Genomic DNA, 17,375 nt, shown 5'->3' with positions numbered 1-17,375 from the left:
CAATTTACTTCGGAAAATTGTAACAAAAAAAAAAACAGTAATTAAATGTAAACATAGTAAAATTAAATATAAATACTGAATTAATAATTATTTATAGTTTAATCACTCTTTTATTGTATTCAATATAATATTAAATAATAAACTGAGGGATCTTTAAACGCTACTTTTCTGTGTTACTAAAACTAAAATTTACTTTATAAAATTATTAAAAAGTGAATAAATGTAAAAACAGTAATGTGAAACATTATAAATATTTATTTACAATTTAATGACTATTTTAAATAAAATTTTATTTAATAAAAACAGTCAAATTAAAAATAAACAGAGACCTTTAAACGCTAAATGTTTGTGTGTTCCTAATACAAAAATGTAATTTATGAATTAAAAAAAAAAAGACCTTTAATCCATAGACTGCTTTAATCACCACATTTCCATGTTAATAAAACTAAATTTGACTTCATAAAATGAAATAAAAAATATATACTTTTTTACTAAATCTAAAATGTACTATATAAAAATAGTGTTGACTAGCACAAAAAAATAAATAAAATAGGTCTACGGAAAGGTAAAACTCACTGATCTAAAACTACATTTCCCATAATGCATCACGCGAGAAGGAAGTGCATCACTGCTCAGTTACGTGTCACGTCAAAAGGTTCTGTACAAAAATATCACGGGCTGCTTAATTTTTTCCACGAGATGTGATCGTTCTCAGACATCGGACCTACACTCCTTCTTCAGATATCGTCCCGAGTGCCTGTTTGAACTCGTAAGTTACTGTCCAGTAATGTTTGATTGACGGTCAGAGGATGAATTGTAGCGGAAAAGTCCTCCGCTAGCAGTGACAGAACCTCTTTGACACTGTACTATTAATTACGCAATGAATACGTGTCATGAAATAAATTTAGCCACCGGTATTTTGCGATACTCAAACATAACGACATAATTTCAACCTTCCGTTATTACAGCGATAGTCATTTAAATAGTTTGACATCAGTTTAACTTGTGTTTCTGATACTTTCTTTTTACTGTATTTTCTTTATATCGGTGTTTAGCTCATAATTTAGTATAAACATTAATCAAAACGATGAAACTACTTTAGACGGTGTTTTTGTTTATATTATTTTATTATTTTGTTTAATTATACGTGATACTTTTATTATTAAATACGACATACTTTATATAATAAGATGACTCGATTTTTATTTTTTATATATTTTATTTAGTTTTATCTATCACATTTCATTTTCTAAAAAGAAAATTAATTTATTTTCCCCAAATTTCATTACAGTTATATATTTTAAAAATTGCAGTGGTCTTAAAAATAGGCTTCATCTTGATGAAAAATATAATTTCTTATTTTTTTTCTTTTGGTTTTTGGGTAAAATTTAGCCTGGGAATTTCTTTAGGAGATTGTCTATGAATCAAAAACTGTCAGACACATTCCTGCCAGTCTGGCTCCGATGAACTTGTTATTAATGTCAATATTAGATGTACATTTGGAAGCTTGATGAAGTTGCTCTGCCCAAACAGTGCTTGTGTTGATGGAGTGTCTCGTGCCCGTCTGACGGGTTTCATGTGAGACAGACAGAGCAGTCAGGATGAGTGGCGTGGCTCTCGCGCTGGAGGTGGTGGTGGTGTTCTTCCTCGCGCTCTTCCTGCTCCACCGATATGGAGATTTTCGCAAGCAGCATCGGATGGTCCTGTTCGCCACCCTCCTCGCCTGGTTCCTGTGCTTCCTCATCGTCTTCATCCTCCCGCTGGACGTCAGCACGGTGAGAGCCCCTGCATGTGTAGAGATGTGGGCAGAAACATAAGAAGTGTGCTCTCAGTGTGAATTTAAGTGCAAGATAAATGCATTCATAGAAAATCTGTTTCTGTACTTTTTTTGGCGTAGTCTCTATAAAATTATATGATTATTATGCAATAACTACGATTAAATTATTGTGAAATAACTGTGATCAACTGTAAATATCATAAAAGTTTCTGATGGTCTTAAAAAGTCTTAAATTCATAAGCAGAAATTCGTAAAGTCTTGGCATTAAATGTTGCATACACTGCAAAAGAAAATGAATTTTTGTTTTGTTACAAATACAAATATCTAAACATGCTTGAATAAAGATTTACGAACATTTACGTAAAATGCAGATGAAAAATTGTACAAGTTAATGATCAAAACAAGAACAAATATCAGAAAAATCTACTTAATTCAAAGGGAAACACTCTTCTTGTCATTTTGCTTCTCAAGTAAATCTTGATTTAAAAATCTTAAGAAATTTGCAACGGAAAACAAGACAAAAATCACATTTTGCAGTGTGATCAGAAGTTACAGTAACAGTTATTTCCATATTCTAGTGGTTGGCAGAGTTGTTGTATTTTTGTAAAATGAATAAAAAATTAATGAAGATCTATTAGAAGTTATATTTTCTAACTATGAAGTGTTGCTAATACAAGACTTTACGTTTAGAGAACATATTTACATGTTATGTTCCATTCATTTTCTTTACTTGGTCTTAAAAGCTTATAACAAGTCTTAAATTAACCATCATAAAACCTGCAAAAACCCTGTGTATATAACACATTTATAAGTAGTAGAATTAGACTAGGGAATAATAATGTTTGCATTTATGATTAAGGCATTTAACATATGCTCTTATCTAGAGCCATTTACAAAACCTGCTTTAGTGTTTGCATGACTGCTATGATCAACAGATGGCAAGCATGCAATTCAGAACAAAAAAAGCGCTGTCTAAACACAAATAAGGTGTAAAAGCAGTCTGATTTTGCTTTCTATTCTCAATCCCTGTTATGTGTTGCTTCCACAGACCATATATAACCAGTGTAAGATTGATAATCAGGTCCACCAGGCAGCGAGCAAAACTTTCAGCCGTGATAATTCCTCCAACACTTCGGTCTTTCCAACACAAAGGTAAACACGCTTGCTTTGTTGTAATGAATAGCACTACGAAGAACCCTGAAGTGTGTTTAAACACTGTTGTATAAATAGTGCTAAGACTTTTATGCTGAGTTAATATGGTTATACATTAACCTTTCAACATCATTCCACCTTTTCCTGATTATAGGGTCGTAAAGGCTTGCCATAAGCCGTGGAGTTACATCCCAGATGGAATTCTGCCTGTGTTTTGGAGGGTGGTGTACTGGACGTCACAGTCCCTGACATGGTGCGAGAGAAATTACGTCATTCCCCTGGTTCTTCACAATTAAGAGCAAGAGTAGGGTTCTGTTGACAGGCCTACCATGAGCTCTGATATTGTTAAATGATGTTTTAAGCCACAATAGTCTAGGTTAAACTCCATATTGAATTTAACACTGATGAAAACGAGGCTGTGAGGGAAAGACTAAAAGTCTTTACAATGGCACACACTGTATAGAGATCCTAGATCATAATTTTCACCAATACACAACTGTTTTATGGAACTTTTATTTTTTCCGGAAAGACATTTCAGCAGCTGAACCATCTTTATGTTCTTTAACAACGGCACTAACGGAATGCTTTTTTTTTTTTTTTTTATTCTAAGTCAAAAATTAAATATGATACTACTCTGACTAAGGTCTGCAATGTTTTCACTTTTTAAAAAGTAATTAATTTGAAATGGACATTACTCCAAATAAGCTCAGCAGTGAACGCGAATTCCAATGAAGCATTGCAAATCATGCAATCAAGTACACAACTTAATATACACAATATTTGTATATGTTTAAATATTTTGCAACAAATTCACTGCAAAAATATAGATTTTTTAAGCTTTATTATTATTTTTAATGACTACAGTCATTAATTTAGTATTGACTAAATACTACATGATTATTTAGTAAATGAACTTTATTTATTAACTTGAATTGTTGTAGTAAATTAACTAGTAAATTTAGTAAATTATTATTTTTTTAATGATTAGTCGTTAAATTAGTATTGATTTAGCATTGTTTCTTTGCAGCGCTTCAAAGAATGAGTAGTTCATCCCCTCATAAATTAATTACAGATATTTTCATGTACTTTGAATTAAAATGATTAATCTTGCAGCTAGTTAGTTTGGTTTATGGTTTAGAACGTTTTACTCAAATTTCCTTGAGGAAAATGAATGGGGAAAATCATTTCTGTTTTATGACATTTTCTTTGTAATTACAAATTCAGTGACAGATTTTGCTTTCACTGAGTATAAATGATTTTAAATGTCTTGTTTCCATGTGCGCAGGCTCTTGATTCCCTTCATGCAGTCGTATGCACGTTCAGGAGGCTTCTCCATCTCCGGAAAGACAAAAACAGCTCTGATAGAGAACGCTATTTATTACGGCACATACCTGCTCATCTTCTGCTCCCTGCTCATCTACGTCGCCGTCACTCCGAAGTGGCATCTCACCTGGTGTGTGTCCTGCCCTCATCTTTCCCTTTTAACCAATCACAGCACTCCTTTCATTTGTAGACCAGTGCACATCTAACATGTGTTACTCAATTGTGTTTTAAGGTCTGACTTGCGGACGATCGGCATTACCGCCGCCAACACCTGGGGGCTGTTCTTGCTGGTGTTGTTGTTGGGATACGGCCTGGTGGAAATCCCACGCTCCTATTGGAGGGCATCGTGCCACGGGCAGCTGCTGGCAAAGACATACTTTAAAGCAGCAAAACTGATGACGGAAAAAGCAGATGCCGAGGAAAACCTGGAAGACGTCATGGAGGTGAGATCATCAATTCTTTGGTCAAAGTTCATGCATTATCTTATCCAAAAATAAGTGCATACTTAAGTATCCACACTTTTACAGGATGTCAGAACAGTCAATGAGAAGATCAAATACAATCATCCACTACGCAAATGCATTGACACTATTCTGAAAAAGGTAAGTTTAATTTAAACTGCATCCTACTGACTGTGCATGTGTAAATAATAGTGCTGTCAAACGATTAATCGCATACAAAATAAAATTTTTGTTTTCATAATATATGTGTGTTCTGCGCACACGTACATACAGTATATATTTTGAAAATATTTACATTTATGTACATGTCTATATTTATATTATAAATAAATATATTTAATAAATAAACATAACCTATTTTTCTGAAATATATACATGCATGCGTGTGTATTTATATATACATAATAAATATACACAGCACACATACATATATTATGCAAACAAAAACATTTATTTTGGATGCGATTAATCGTTTGACAGCACTAGTAAATATGGAGCATTAACAGCCTCCGTCTTTCCCAGTGTCCTGCAGAATACCAGGAAAAGATGGGCAGGAACATGGACGATTATGAGGACTTCGATGACAAAGGAAACCCTTATCCTAGTAAAAAGAGTTTAGTCAAATTACATAAACAGGTAAAATCACTGCATCCTTATATAATATATAATATTAAGCAAATTAACTGACTTATGCCTTAATTATATATATATATATATATATATATATATATATATATCTAATTAATATAAATAATTGATTTATGTTAAACATAAATAGTAAAAAATTATTATTATTTTAATAATTAATAATAATAAAATTATTATTATTCAAATTATTGATATGTAATGGAATTGCATTGTACTAATATCTCCTGTCAGGTGATCTATGCTGTTCAGAGGCATAACCGTACGCAAGTTCAGTGGCAGATTTTATTGGACGAGGCTTTTCACTTGGAGGATGTAGCCAAAAATGAGACAAGTTCTACCCACCAGTTCGTTCACAGCTTCCCCTCTGCAGAACCGCCTGGATGGGTCAGCAAGTACCTGTACACGCCCACCGTAGGTAAGAAAACATTCGTGAATACATTCAAACTCTTTTTAAAATAGCTTTCTGATCTTACTACAATAACACTTTTAAAGCATGAGGGACTATTCACAATGAACGTGCCGACAAAGAAGACTTCAAAACAATGCATTCCCGTTCACCCATTCACACCCACTTTTGTCTTTTAGGTTATTTTTTATGCATAATAGAAAAAGTGCTTCAGTATGAAAAGGTCTATAGGAAAGCATTGTTGTATGGACTAACTGGAACCACCTATAAGGCCCGTTCAATCAAATAATCTCGCTCAATCTTTTCTTTAATACATGCTTTATTTGGGTGATATCAGCAGCTTTGTTTCACAAGAACACTGTAAAGCCAAAGTGTTGCACAAAAACACACAAGTCTAGCAAGATAGCAATGTTTGTGGAACAGTCTTTTGCTGAATACTGACAGAAATAGCATTAGCTTTATCATCAAACGTCAAGCCACTTTTAAAGACTGGTTAAGAATGGTTACTTCATTTCAGCACACACACCACTAATGTCACCGAGCCGTGACCTTACAGTACAAAAAGAAGTTGGTTGTCTGGCCGAGGCTATTTTTTTTAAAGAATGGATGTCAGTGGAGGAGAGGCTTCACTATGCTGAATAAACCGCTTTTGTGGGACAGCTTCTCATTTAATGAATCAACACAACAGCCTATATAATGTTCAACATGTTTGCAATTAAACATACATTTTGGATTGACCTATTTTTAGAGTTTACACTGAAAAAAAAAATGCTGTTTTATAAGACAAGTCACAGACATTTTTGCGACAGGTAGGATTTAATTTATGGTAATTCTCATTCATTTCAATGGTATCCACATGCAGTATTTGACTGTTGTACAGCTCTCACAGAAATTCAGTGACTTCAAGGCTATAATGTGATTGGTTATCAAGGCACACATGATCCAGTTTATCCCTTACGCTTTTTTTCCCCCAATAGTAGAACTACAGACATTGGTATATCCCAATAATAAAACAATCTCTGCTTCCTTCAGTCGAAATCTGTGGGATTTTTGTCATCCAACAAGTCTGATCGCATATTGTCAACAATTCGAGGTGTCATTCATGTCTGAAGCACAAACGTTGCACAGTTTAAGTTGTATAATTAGGGTTATGGGTTTGTTCAAATCGCTAACCTTAAGTAATGAATGTTGTAAATGAGCAGTTTGAATAGGTCGTAACCTCATGCATCTCTCTGTCCGTCCTGTAGAGTGGTACTGGGAGTGTGTTTTCCGGCGGTGGTGTTATCGTGTGCTGGCTGTGGTGTTGTGCGTGTTTTCTGCAGCCGTGGTCTGGTCTGAGTGCACCTTCTTCAGCACACAGCCCGTTCTGTCTCTCTTCGCCGTCTTCATCCAGCTCGCAGAGAGAGACTACAATTACGTTTACATAGAGGTGAGAAAACACAAGCACAAATATACACATGGGTCAATATCACTGTAGGGTGCCTTTTGGTGTCCTGTACATAAATAACTCATTTGCCATGATAACTTGACATAAAAATGACTATGAAAGGGTGTGTTATATTAGGCTAAGTTTTTATATTCATAACAAAAGCATTACTTGGTTCTTTAGATACATTTTCTAGATTTTTGTGTAAGTGGATGCATGTTATTTTGCTTTGTTCCATGCACTGCTCATTAAATTTGAATGGGAGTAGAATACAGTCAAATATTAAAATTTTAAAATGTTGTCCTCTATTAATATTTTGTTATTTTTTTGTTAAACTCAATTTGAGTGTATTGATCATTTGGTCATAAAAATTATATTTTTATTTAATAAAAAGGAAGAGTTTGTCCACCCTGTCGTATTGGGAAAGCCGCCCATTTAAGAAAAGGCCGTCCCCTTTAGTGACATCAGGACAACAGATTTTTTGTCTCTTCAATGGCGGGAATTTCAACTGCTTACGTGAATAAGTTGGTGACTTTTCAATTACAAATTTTCTTCATCTGAGTTTGCTTACTTGCTTTTCCTAACATGTCCACCCTGTCGGCATAAAATATGCCAGAAGTGATTAGAATATAGTATTTTCAAAATATATAAGTTTAAATATACCAAATTCTCTTCAACAACCAGACTAAATATTTAGCTAGTCACAGTTTGTTGTACACTAATTTGCTAATTTAAGCTCAAAATGTCCACCCTGTTGTTGTTCCAAAATGTCCACGATAGAGTGGACATAAACACGACAGGGTGGACTGAATGAAAATGAATGGGGAGGGGGGGTATATCAATGTGATTGTAATCATATTTATTATTATTATTATTATATTATTTTTCAGAAGTTAAATAAATGTTTCATTTTCATATTTTGTCATGATTTGTGTGTTCTGCATTATGTGTCCACACCGTCATGTGCTGGTCCACCCTGTCATCTTGATATTTTACAATAATATTTAAAATAATAATTCAATCATATCTATATAATCCAGTGTGTCCAATAGCTAGGTGTGGGGGCAATAACATGCAAACAAAAAACTGCATTAAAATATCGCAGTTTTCTCCAAATAAGAAAAAATACATGTGTGAATTGTACGAGTTTCTTTAAAAACACATGGTTTACATAAAATCTTTTATGTATTTATAATTTGAAAGCAAACAAATAACCCTGTTAATTTTGCAGTGAAAACGTATTTAACAGTAATGTATATGTCCATGACAGGGTGGTGGTTTATGCTTTGAATAATGGCCCACAATTATCAAAAAAAAAATGTGTGGGAGCTCAGCTAATATGTTTCTATAGTACTTGAGTGTCTACTGGTTTATGATATGACAAAGCGAATGGGAAATTAAAAATTTTAATTTTTGAGTATTGTGAGGGTTGAAAGGCACTCTATGGTGATATTGACCCACATATATTGGAGAAGGCTGCATATGACCAATCAGAAAGCTGCATACTGCCGTTAACACGGCTGAGAGCTGAAGCCAGGGTCCAAAATGAACTCCAGAATGAAAATGTACTGGCCATAAAACCAAAATTTGCCCTATTGGGATTATTTATTTATTTATTTAATTGTGTAGGGACAGTAACAGTACACTTACATATAAATACAAAGAACAATCAACCAATGCAAATAAAAGTGTTTGTAGCAAGAGCTGATTTGCAACACTGGTCCCTAGAAGGCTTTTATAAACTGCAAAAATGAAACCCTATAAAACTGTAAAAAATGCCTATATAAATGAATTACATTTTAGACATTTTAGATCAAATGTGGGTTTTAAATGATCCATCAGGGTAACAGTTTGAAGACAAGCAGGTTTTTATTTGAACTTGTGATTTGTGAGTAGTAATTTCTCTGCTTAAACTAAAACAGAGATTATGTTTGTAAACCATTTTACTTGCATAATAAATTATTTCATCTAATCACAATAGTCCTTAGAAGGTCTGTAAATGATCACTAGGGCTGGATGTTATTTCAATTTTTTTCTAGTTTTTTTATCTTGAAAATTTTGATCTAAAATGGTTTTTAAAGGTTTTTTCCCCCAATCAGAATATAATTAAAATTTTATGCTTAAAAAATTTACAGTCTTAGGTCTGTTGTGAGTATTAATAAAAACATATACAATTTGAAATATGTAATTTGAAATTACAAATATTTATTACAATTATTATTAATAATGAATAATGTATTATTATTTCAAATTATATATATGAAATGGTGTTTGCAAACCATTTTACTAAGTGAATCAGAAACAGAATTCAACAATAAAAAGCATGTAAACAACATGGCTTACTTACATCAACTGGGAATTAATGATAAAAATGGTTTGAGGGATTGTAAAACTAAAACCTGTACATTGTTATTTCGTCTTTGTCCACTAGATGGCGTGTTTTGTCACCATATTCTTCTTGTGTTACTGCGTGTACTCCACTGTGTTCCGGATCCGAGTCTTTAACTACTATTACCTGGCCCCTCACCACCAGACGGACGCCTACAGCCTGCAGTTCAGCGGCATGTACGAAACACCATGGGACTGTTACAGAAATCTCCAGGTTGTTTTGATTGGCTGTTGTATCAGTATTCTGCATGTAACTCTGATTGTTGTGCAGGTTGTTTTGCCGTTTGACCCCTCCGCTGTGTCTGAACTTTCTGGGTGTGATTCACATGGACTCCACCATCTCCCATCAGAAGAGACAGCCGACAGCGTACAACTCAGTGAGTCACGCACCACTCTCACAGATAAATATGATCATGTATCCATCAAATTAGCAACAGTAAGTAATGCACCAATAAGGATTAAATTAAACAAAGGTTAGAGCTAATCTAGTCATGAGCTAAACACGGATGAACAATGATTAGAATTCCAACCTGTGATTAACACCGTGATCTGATTTTAAACAGAATAAATATAGTATAATAGTAATACATGATAATAATAATTTTTAAACAGGATTAAAATGAATCTATCTTGAATGTAAATTAAAATCAGAATCAAAATGGTGATTTAAATGTAAGTCTGCTTATTTTTAAACAAAAATGTAAAGTTTTTTGCAACAGAATTATTAGATAAATCTAGATTTAAACTTGATGTTTATTGGTGAAACCCACCCTAAGATTTGAATCCTGATCATTAGGGCGATAGATATTGCTATAATAATACATATCCATATTTTTTTGTCCTTTTATTCAAAATATGCTGAAATAGCTTAAAATGGTGTTTTAAATGAAAACATTAATTTATATTTTATTTATAATTATGTATGTAATATTTATATATTTAATTTATGATTACATATTTTATACTTATTTAAATGTATCAATGTAATATTACTTGGTTAAAAAACAGCAATATAAACTTCTATGAACACTTTATTTACTGATAATGCAAATAAAATTCTGAATTTGTGTTTTGAACTTTCAGTCTTTTTTTATTTTTGGGGCGGGGGGGATACTCGGAGACAATATTAAAATATCCAAGTCGTATAAGTCTAATATATCTTTAGGAAAACTAGTCGGCCATACAAAAGCAAATTAAAATTAATTTGTGGATCAAAATGATGAATTAATTTGTGATGGTTTTTATAATTTTATAAAAACTTATAACTTTATAATTTGTTTTTAAAATAATTTTAGATCATAATCCAGCCGTACTGATACTTATGGCCACTTAAATTCATAATCTCTCTTTCTCTTTTTTAGATAATGGGATCCATGCAGGTCCTGTCATTCATCGCGAATGGATTTTATATTTATTATCCTATGCTCATCGTTTTGCTATGCATTGCAACTTACTTCAGGTAAGATTTCACTCCAACACAGATTCTCACGTGTTTGTTTTTTAAATATTCTAGAGACTGTTGGAAGGCTGTTAGCTCTTTGTTTTGCTTTTGTTTTTCTAGTCTGGGCACACGCTGTCTGAATTTGCTGGGCTTTCAGCAGTTCATGGGTGAGAATGATCTGACCTCTGACCTGGTGGACGAGGGAAGGGAACTCATCCGGAGAGGTACTACAGACTCCAGCCCTTCAGTTTCCTATTTATAGACCAGTGAATTCAAAATTGGACTTGTTCGTCTATGTTAATGCATTCTTAATCATAGATAAGATCATTTTAACAGATATACACTTAAAATAACATTAAAGGTTTTTTTAATTATTTGATGTAATTGCAACATTCCTAAGAAAGATTGTAAATGATTAATAGGACTGGATATTGTTGCTAATTATACATATCACATGTTCATCTTACAATTGCTCTAAAAGTTGCTTTTGTTTTCAGAAAGAAGAAACGGCAGAGAACCGAGGATGGTGAGAGCAGACGGAGAGTGAGTTTGTTTCTGGCTGAACTGCCTCAAAATTATTGCTGAGAACAGATGCATGCATGTAATCACTGCTGCCTGTCTGAACCCTGTTCATCATGTCTCTGTCTGTCAGGAATGGAGGGAGCGCTATAGTGAACAGAGGGAAAGATACGGCGGGAGGAGCAGAAGTGCGTACTCCGAGCTGAAGGAGACGGATAGCTCCGGCACAGACACTGGCAGAGGTGAGGAGGAAAACACTCCTGCAAGATGCTCTGAGCTATAATCAAGTTCTTGGTCAGAATAGCATTGCGTTAAAAGACAATTAATATTTAGTAATCCTATTTATTTAACTGCACTGACACTGATGGTTGAGAGCAAAATTTGAACTGAACTGAGCTGAATCGTTGAGATTGTTATTAAACACTGACACAGCTATTGAACCGAACTGAAACATTTTTTGAAACATTCGAAAATTGAAATCTTCTATAGAGCTGTTGCGTGTTTATAACTGATGAATTTTACAATATTGACACCGTTATGTGAAATGTGACTTGTTTGTGTGCAGCTCAGTCCCGTAGAGATCGAAGTGACAAAGCTGAGTTACTACAGGATGTTGAACCGTTAGACTTCACTGGAGAAGAACAGCTGGAAGCAGATAACAGGAGGTCTGTATTATTATATCTATAAAATAAATGCCTTACTTTCAGTTATGGGAACCGAACCAGAACTCAAAAATAATGTTTTTCTCATGCATTTTTATGCTGTAATACTCTTAAATATTTTATTGCTAAGATGATGCACCTTGAACATAATATATGTGTAGTTAAGTGTTACGTTTATTCAAATATTTCGTTTTTATTTTGTTCTTTAATTTATACAACACTTCTTACCCAAGTAAAAGAGAAAGAACGATTGTGACAACTGTCGATTTTATTTATTTATTTTTTGGCTGAAAATGTTTGCCCCAATTATAATTTTATATATATATTCTCATGTTTAATATTTACTGCATAATTAATTAGCATAAATAATGAAATATTTGCATGTGACAGTATTGTGTATAAATACAGTAGACATTTCTACAGACATTACTGATCCAGGGTAAAATGATGATAAATATTACAGATATCACAAGCAATTTATCATAAGAGCCAACATAATATATCGGGTTTCTTCAAATTTTATAAAGGAACATTTATTATTTAAAACCTTTTTTTGAGACTAGGTAAAGAGTATTTAAGGAACAAATGAAAGGAAACACAAATATCCACATGTTCTCTGTATGTAAATGTCAAAGGAGCACACAATGAGTTGTATTAGCAAAACTTCAATGTTTGAAAATACAACTTCCAACCAATCTCCATTACTTTTAATTCATTTTAATTAGCTTAACTACAAAACAGAAATAACTTTTACTGTGCCTTCTGATCACACAGCACAAAACTGATGTTCTTCCTCAGTATTTGTCTTGTTGTCCAGTGTAAATTTCTAAAATGAAAATCTATGTGAATGAAAGTGAATTTATGATAAAAATTCAAATAGCTGCCAGTGGGCTCAGAAAAATCAGCTTAACTGAAAACAAGTAATGGCCAACTGACAGGTATTTGTTCTTATTGTAAGCATGAACTCACTTAATTTAGTTAAATTTCTCAAATAAACAAGATTTCATATCTTCATTTTGCATCTAATCTAAGAAGTAATTAGTAATTTGTAGTGGATTACTTTTTTTGAGTAATTTACCCAACACTGGCCATGACTTTATAAATTTAATACTTTCTGCTCTAATTTAAGACCTTTTAAGGCTTTTTAAGGGACCTTTTAAGGGCAACTTAAGACTTTTTAAAGAGCCACAGAAACCCTGGCATTTTCGAGGTTTACATTGAAGTTAATGGATTTGTGTCTCTGCAGGTACGCTGGAGGACATTACCTCTCGACCTCTGCATCTCGTGCACGCATCTTTGATGATGTTTGAGAACAAGGAGAACAATGAAGGGAAACTGTTTGCACTTTTTAATCTTCACACTCTTCCTGAAGTGTCCAGTGAGGGACTGCAGCTTTAACGCTTCTGTCTTTCTGTAAAGTGTTTTTTGTGTGTGTGTGTGTGTGTGTGTGTTTTGTCCTTACCTTCCATTGCCCCTTTACTTCCAGATGAAGCCAAAACAGCAAACAGAATATAGACAGCCGTAGCTCGTTGAAGGTGCTGCATCTTCTGAGCAGTGATGGTTGGTCTTCATGTAGAGGATCATATCATGCGGCTGAAAAGGGAAAGAAAAGGGTCACATTTTCATTATTAGTAACCTAATTTGAAGTTTAAAGATTTTTTTAAAGATTGTATTTACTGAATACACGAACAAGGGATTTTTTGGTCACCCAGATGCATGAGGTCTCACTGGGTCCTGACCTGTGTGCCCTGCTTTGACCTCTGACCTTTGACCCTCAGGATGGGAATGTGTTTGACCAGTAAATGACCTACATGAAATACTTTTGTTTGACCATTTTGTTCAATCGTTCATTATTTAATAGATCAGAGCTTAAAGTTATGGGTGAGATGATTCGTAACGTCTCATTTAGGTTATCATTTCTTGTTTTGTACTGTAAACTTCAAATCTCTTTAATCAAACCATGAAAGATGTCTGAATGCATATAACATGAAAACTGTTTTACTTTTCATTTATGTTCTATTTATTATGAATGTCCCTGAATTAATATTAAATAACTGCTCAGAGCTACTGACATGTTGAATGATGATTTGAGCTTTTTTGGGATGACACATACATCTGTATAGCAGCTATTTTAATTATTTTCCGTTTTGGGTTCTTGTTTTCATTTCCTCAATACCTCAAATAAAAATTCCTGAGATCTTAATTACATTTCTGTAACTGAGTGAGACCAAAAAATGTCTTGACTTTTAATGCTACTCTGACAGATTTGGCTGTTCACACCAACCATAACTGAGAGTTTGAACTGAAGAAAAATAATACAGGTCTATCAGTGTCAGGAATATGAAACTGTTTAATATGTTCTTACTTCATATGTCAAATTCATTCAGGAAAGACAATACATTTCTCAATTACAGAATATAGCATGAATTAACAGAGAACAGTATTTAAAGTTCTTTAGAATGTGTAGAGTGAGGGAAAGGCAGTAAACATCTATGGGCCATTTGCTTCCAAAAAACTTTAATTTCTGATTTTTTTTTTTTAATACTTAATCTAGTAATACATATTTAACTATATTTAAAATCTGTACTGGTCAATCTCAGGTAACTTTATTTCATTTTTAATTGGAAGATGGATGTATTTTTCTCAGTCCTGTTTTCAAAACTCTTATGTCTTTTAAAAAGCATGTTTAAAAATCTGTCAACTAATTCATGTTGGTTTCATGGTCCAAAAAAAAAAAATTATGAAAGAAAATCTATTTATCTACACAGGGTATTTATCTAAAGCACTTTTTTTCATTTTAAAGTCGACTCAAACCTTAAGCTTATTAATTATGATGCAATTTATTAAACAATCGGATAAATGATGGAGTGTTTTAACTTCAGTGTTTTTTAAAGAAAAAACGATCTAGTAACAGGAATGAAACTGGGTAACAGGAACGAGTATCTATTATACGTGTATATAGGTTTGACTACACTTGTGAGTATATGATACTGATGTAGTGAAGAGTGTTGAACATCAGCTAGTGAGCTGGGCCTCATTGGTTAAAAAAAGAAGCCAAATCATGTTTCTATTCAAATCTAGTGGTCTGCAGAGGTTCTATTTGACATGCGTTAACTGAGTGGCGCAGTCTGCTAAGCCGCTGGCACTGAAACCTGTCATGTTGTGGGTTTGAATCTGGTGTCACACATGTCCAGACCAGGCTATATTGTGTGCGTGTGTTTTTGTGACATATGAGGACACAAATTTGTATAATGACATGGGTATGACATAGGTATTACAAGCAGAAGGTGACTTTTGAGGACATTATGTCCCCATTTTTCAAAAGGCTTATAAATCATACAGAATGAGGTTTTTTTGAGAAATTAAAAATGCACAAAGTTTCCTGTAAGGGGTAGGTTTAGGTGTAGGGTAATAGAATATATGGTCTGTACAGTAGAAAAAGCATTACGCCTATGGAGAGTCCCCACAAGGATAGCAAACCAGACGTGTGTGTGTGTGTGTGTGTTCATTATACTCACTGCTGTGTGTGTGCACTTGGACAGGTTAAATGCAGAGCACAAATTCCGAGTATGGGTCCTTTCCTTTCCTTTTTAGGCAAGGCAAGTTTATTTATATAGCACATTTCATACACAGTGGTAATTCAAAGTGCTTTACATAAAATGAAGTAAAAATTATCACAACAATAAAACCAGAAATTTAAAAACATTTAAAATGAATTTAGAACAGTTAGAAATAAAAATGATTATACATAAAATACAGTGCAGTCGGACGTAGCACAGTGAGTTTTGAGTCTGGATTTAAATGTGGCTAATGTTTTAGCACATCTGATCTCTTCTGGAAGCTGGTTCCAACTGCGGGCGGCATAATAGCTAAAAGCGGACTGCCCTTGTTTTGTGTGAACCCTTAGTATTTCTAACTGACTCAATCCTAATGATATGAGTGGTCTGTTAGGTTTATATTCAGTGAGCATATCTGCAATGTATTTAGGTCCTAGGCCATTGAGAGATTTATAAACGAGTAAAAGTACTTTAAAATCAATCCTAAATGTAACTGGAAGCCAGTGTAAGGACCTGAGGACTGGTGTGATATGCTCAGATTTTCTGGTTCTAGTCAGAATCCTGGCAGCAGCGTTCTGGATGAGCTGCAGCTGTCTAATGGTCTTCTTTGGAAGGAGACCATTACAATAATCCACCCTGCTGGTGATAAAGGCATGAACAAGTGTCTCCAAGTCTTGACTGGACACAAAACATCTAATTATTGCAATGTTTTTTGAGATGATAGTATGCTGATTTAGTTACTGCTTTGACACGACTACTAAAACTAAGGTCTGTCTCCAGAAACACCCCAAGATTTTTGACTTGATTTTTAGTTGTTTGACCCCTAGAGTCAAGGTATGCATTCACCTTGAGAACTTCATCTTTGTTTCCAAATGCAATGACTTCAGTTTTCTCCTTGTTTAACTGAAGAAAGTTCTGGCACATCCAACTGTTTATTTCATCAATGCATTGGCAGAGGGAGTCAATGGGGCTGAAGTCATTTGGAGATAATGCTAGGTAAATATGGGTATCATCAGCATAGCAATTTGGTTCTTTCTCAATATTTGACTTAGTGGGAGCATATACAGGCAAAACAAGAGCGGTGCAAGAATTGAGCCTTGTGGGACTCCGCATGTCATGGCCTTCCACTTAGACTTATGCTCTCCTATACTCACATAATAACGACTCCCTTCTAAATATGACCTGAACCATTCGAGTACCATCCCAGAAAGCCTGACCCAGTTTTCCAGTCTCTCTAGAAGTGTTATGATCAACAGTATCAAACGCAGCACTAAGATCTAGTAGTACCAGCACTGATATTTTGCCAGAATTTTATTTAAATCTCGTGGTCTGCAGAGGTTTTTGTTGGGTTATGTTTAAGAGGGTGGGTTATGAGAATATATAAATAATGAAAAATAATATTAATGATAAAATATCATTAACCTGATTAAAAAAGAACACTGGAAGTCTATTAGTTGTCCTCACTAATATAGTGAAACACGTGTGCCGGTGCATTTTATGTTTTCTTTTTTATGTGTCTGTGTTTGTACTAAAAGCATATGTTGGAGACAAATTTGTACCCAGAAGTGAGCTAAACCTGATAAAATCCCCTAAAACCTCCTTTTGGGGACATCCT

At 33.9% G+C, this 17,375-nt stretch overlaps 1 protein-coding gene across 2 annotated transcripts; it reads left to right on the top strand.

Annotated features, from left to right (window-relative positions):
* The first annotated feature begins 616 nt into the window (after positions 1–616).
* lmbrd2a (LMBR1 domain containing 2a) lies at positions 617–14,274 on the top strand. Of its 2 annotated transcripts, XM_058777404.1 has the most exons (18): positions 617–769; positions 1,534–1,775; positions 2,826–2,929; positions 3,084–3,182; positions 4,215–4,382; positions 4,485–4,695; positions 4,780–4,854; positions 5,236–5,349; positions 5,593–5,776; positions 7,015–7,196; positions 9,625–9,758; positions 9,853–9,958; positions 10,943–11,040; positions 11,143–11,246; positions 11,504–11,565; positions 11,675–11,783; positions 12,107–12,206; positions 13,450–14,274. In XM_058777404.1, exons 2-18 carry the CDS (start codon positions 1,602–1,604, stop codon positions 13,511–13,513), a joined length of 2,088 nt encoding a protein of 695 aa, XP_058633387.1. In that variant the 5' UTR covers positions 617–769; positions 1,534–1,601; the 3' UTR covers positions 13,514–14,274. The 2 variants fall into 2 exon arrangements, with proteins under 2 accessions (XP_058633387.1, XP_058633384.1); XM_058777401.1 differs by lacking the exons at positions 11,504–11,565; positions 11,675–11,783; positions 12,107–12,206; positions 13,450–14,274 and having other exon boundaries at positions 624–769; positions 1,588–1,775; positions 11,143–11,299.
* Positions 14,275–17,375: the final 3,101 nt, after the last annotated feature.

Source organism: Onychostoma macrolepis, chromosome 05, assembly GCF_012432095.1.
Source record: "Onychostoma macrolepis isolate SWU-2019 chromosome 05, ASM1243209v1, whole genome shotgun sequence".
Lineage (NCBI taxonomy): Eukaryota > Metazoa > Chordata > Actinopteri > Cypriniformes > Cyprinidae > Onychostoma > Onychostoma macrolepis.
This window is presented reverse-complemented; position numbering and strand designations above follow the sequence as displayed.

Excerpts from the sequence above, each read along its gene's own strand:
- lmbrd2a (XM_058777404.1), top strand. The coding sequence starts at position 1,602 with ATGAGTGGCGTGGCTCTCGCGCTGGAGGTGGTGGTGGTGTTCTTCCTC. Across the intron at positions 5,777-7,014 it reads CCTGTACACGCCCACCGTAG|AGTGGTACTGGGAGTGTGTT; the intron begins GTAAGAAAACAT and ends TCCGTCCTGTAG. Across the intron at positions 9,759-9,852 it reads AGCCTGCAGTTCAGCGGCAT|GTTGTTTTGCCGTTTGACCC; the intron begins GTACGAAACACC and ends ATTGTTGTGCAG.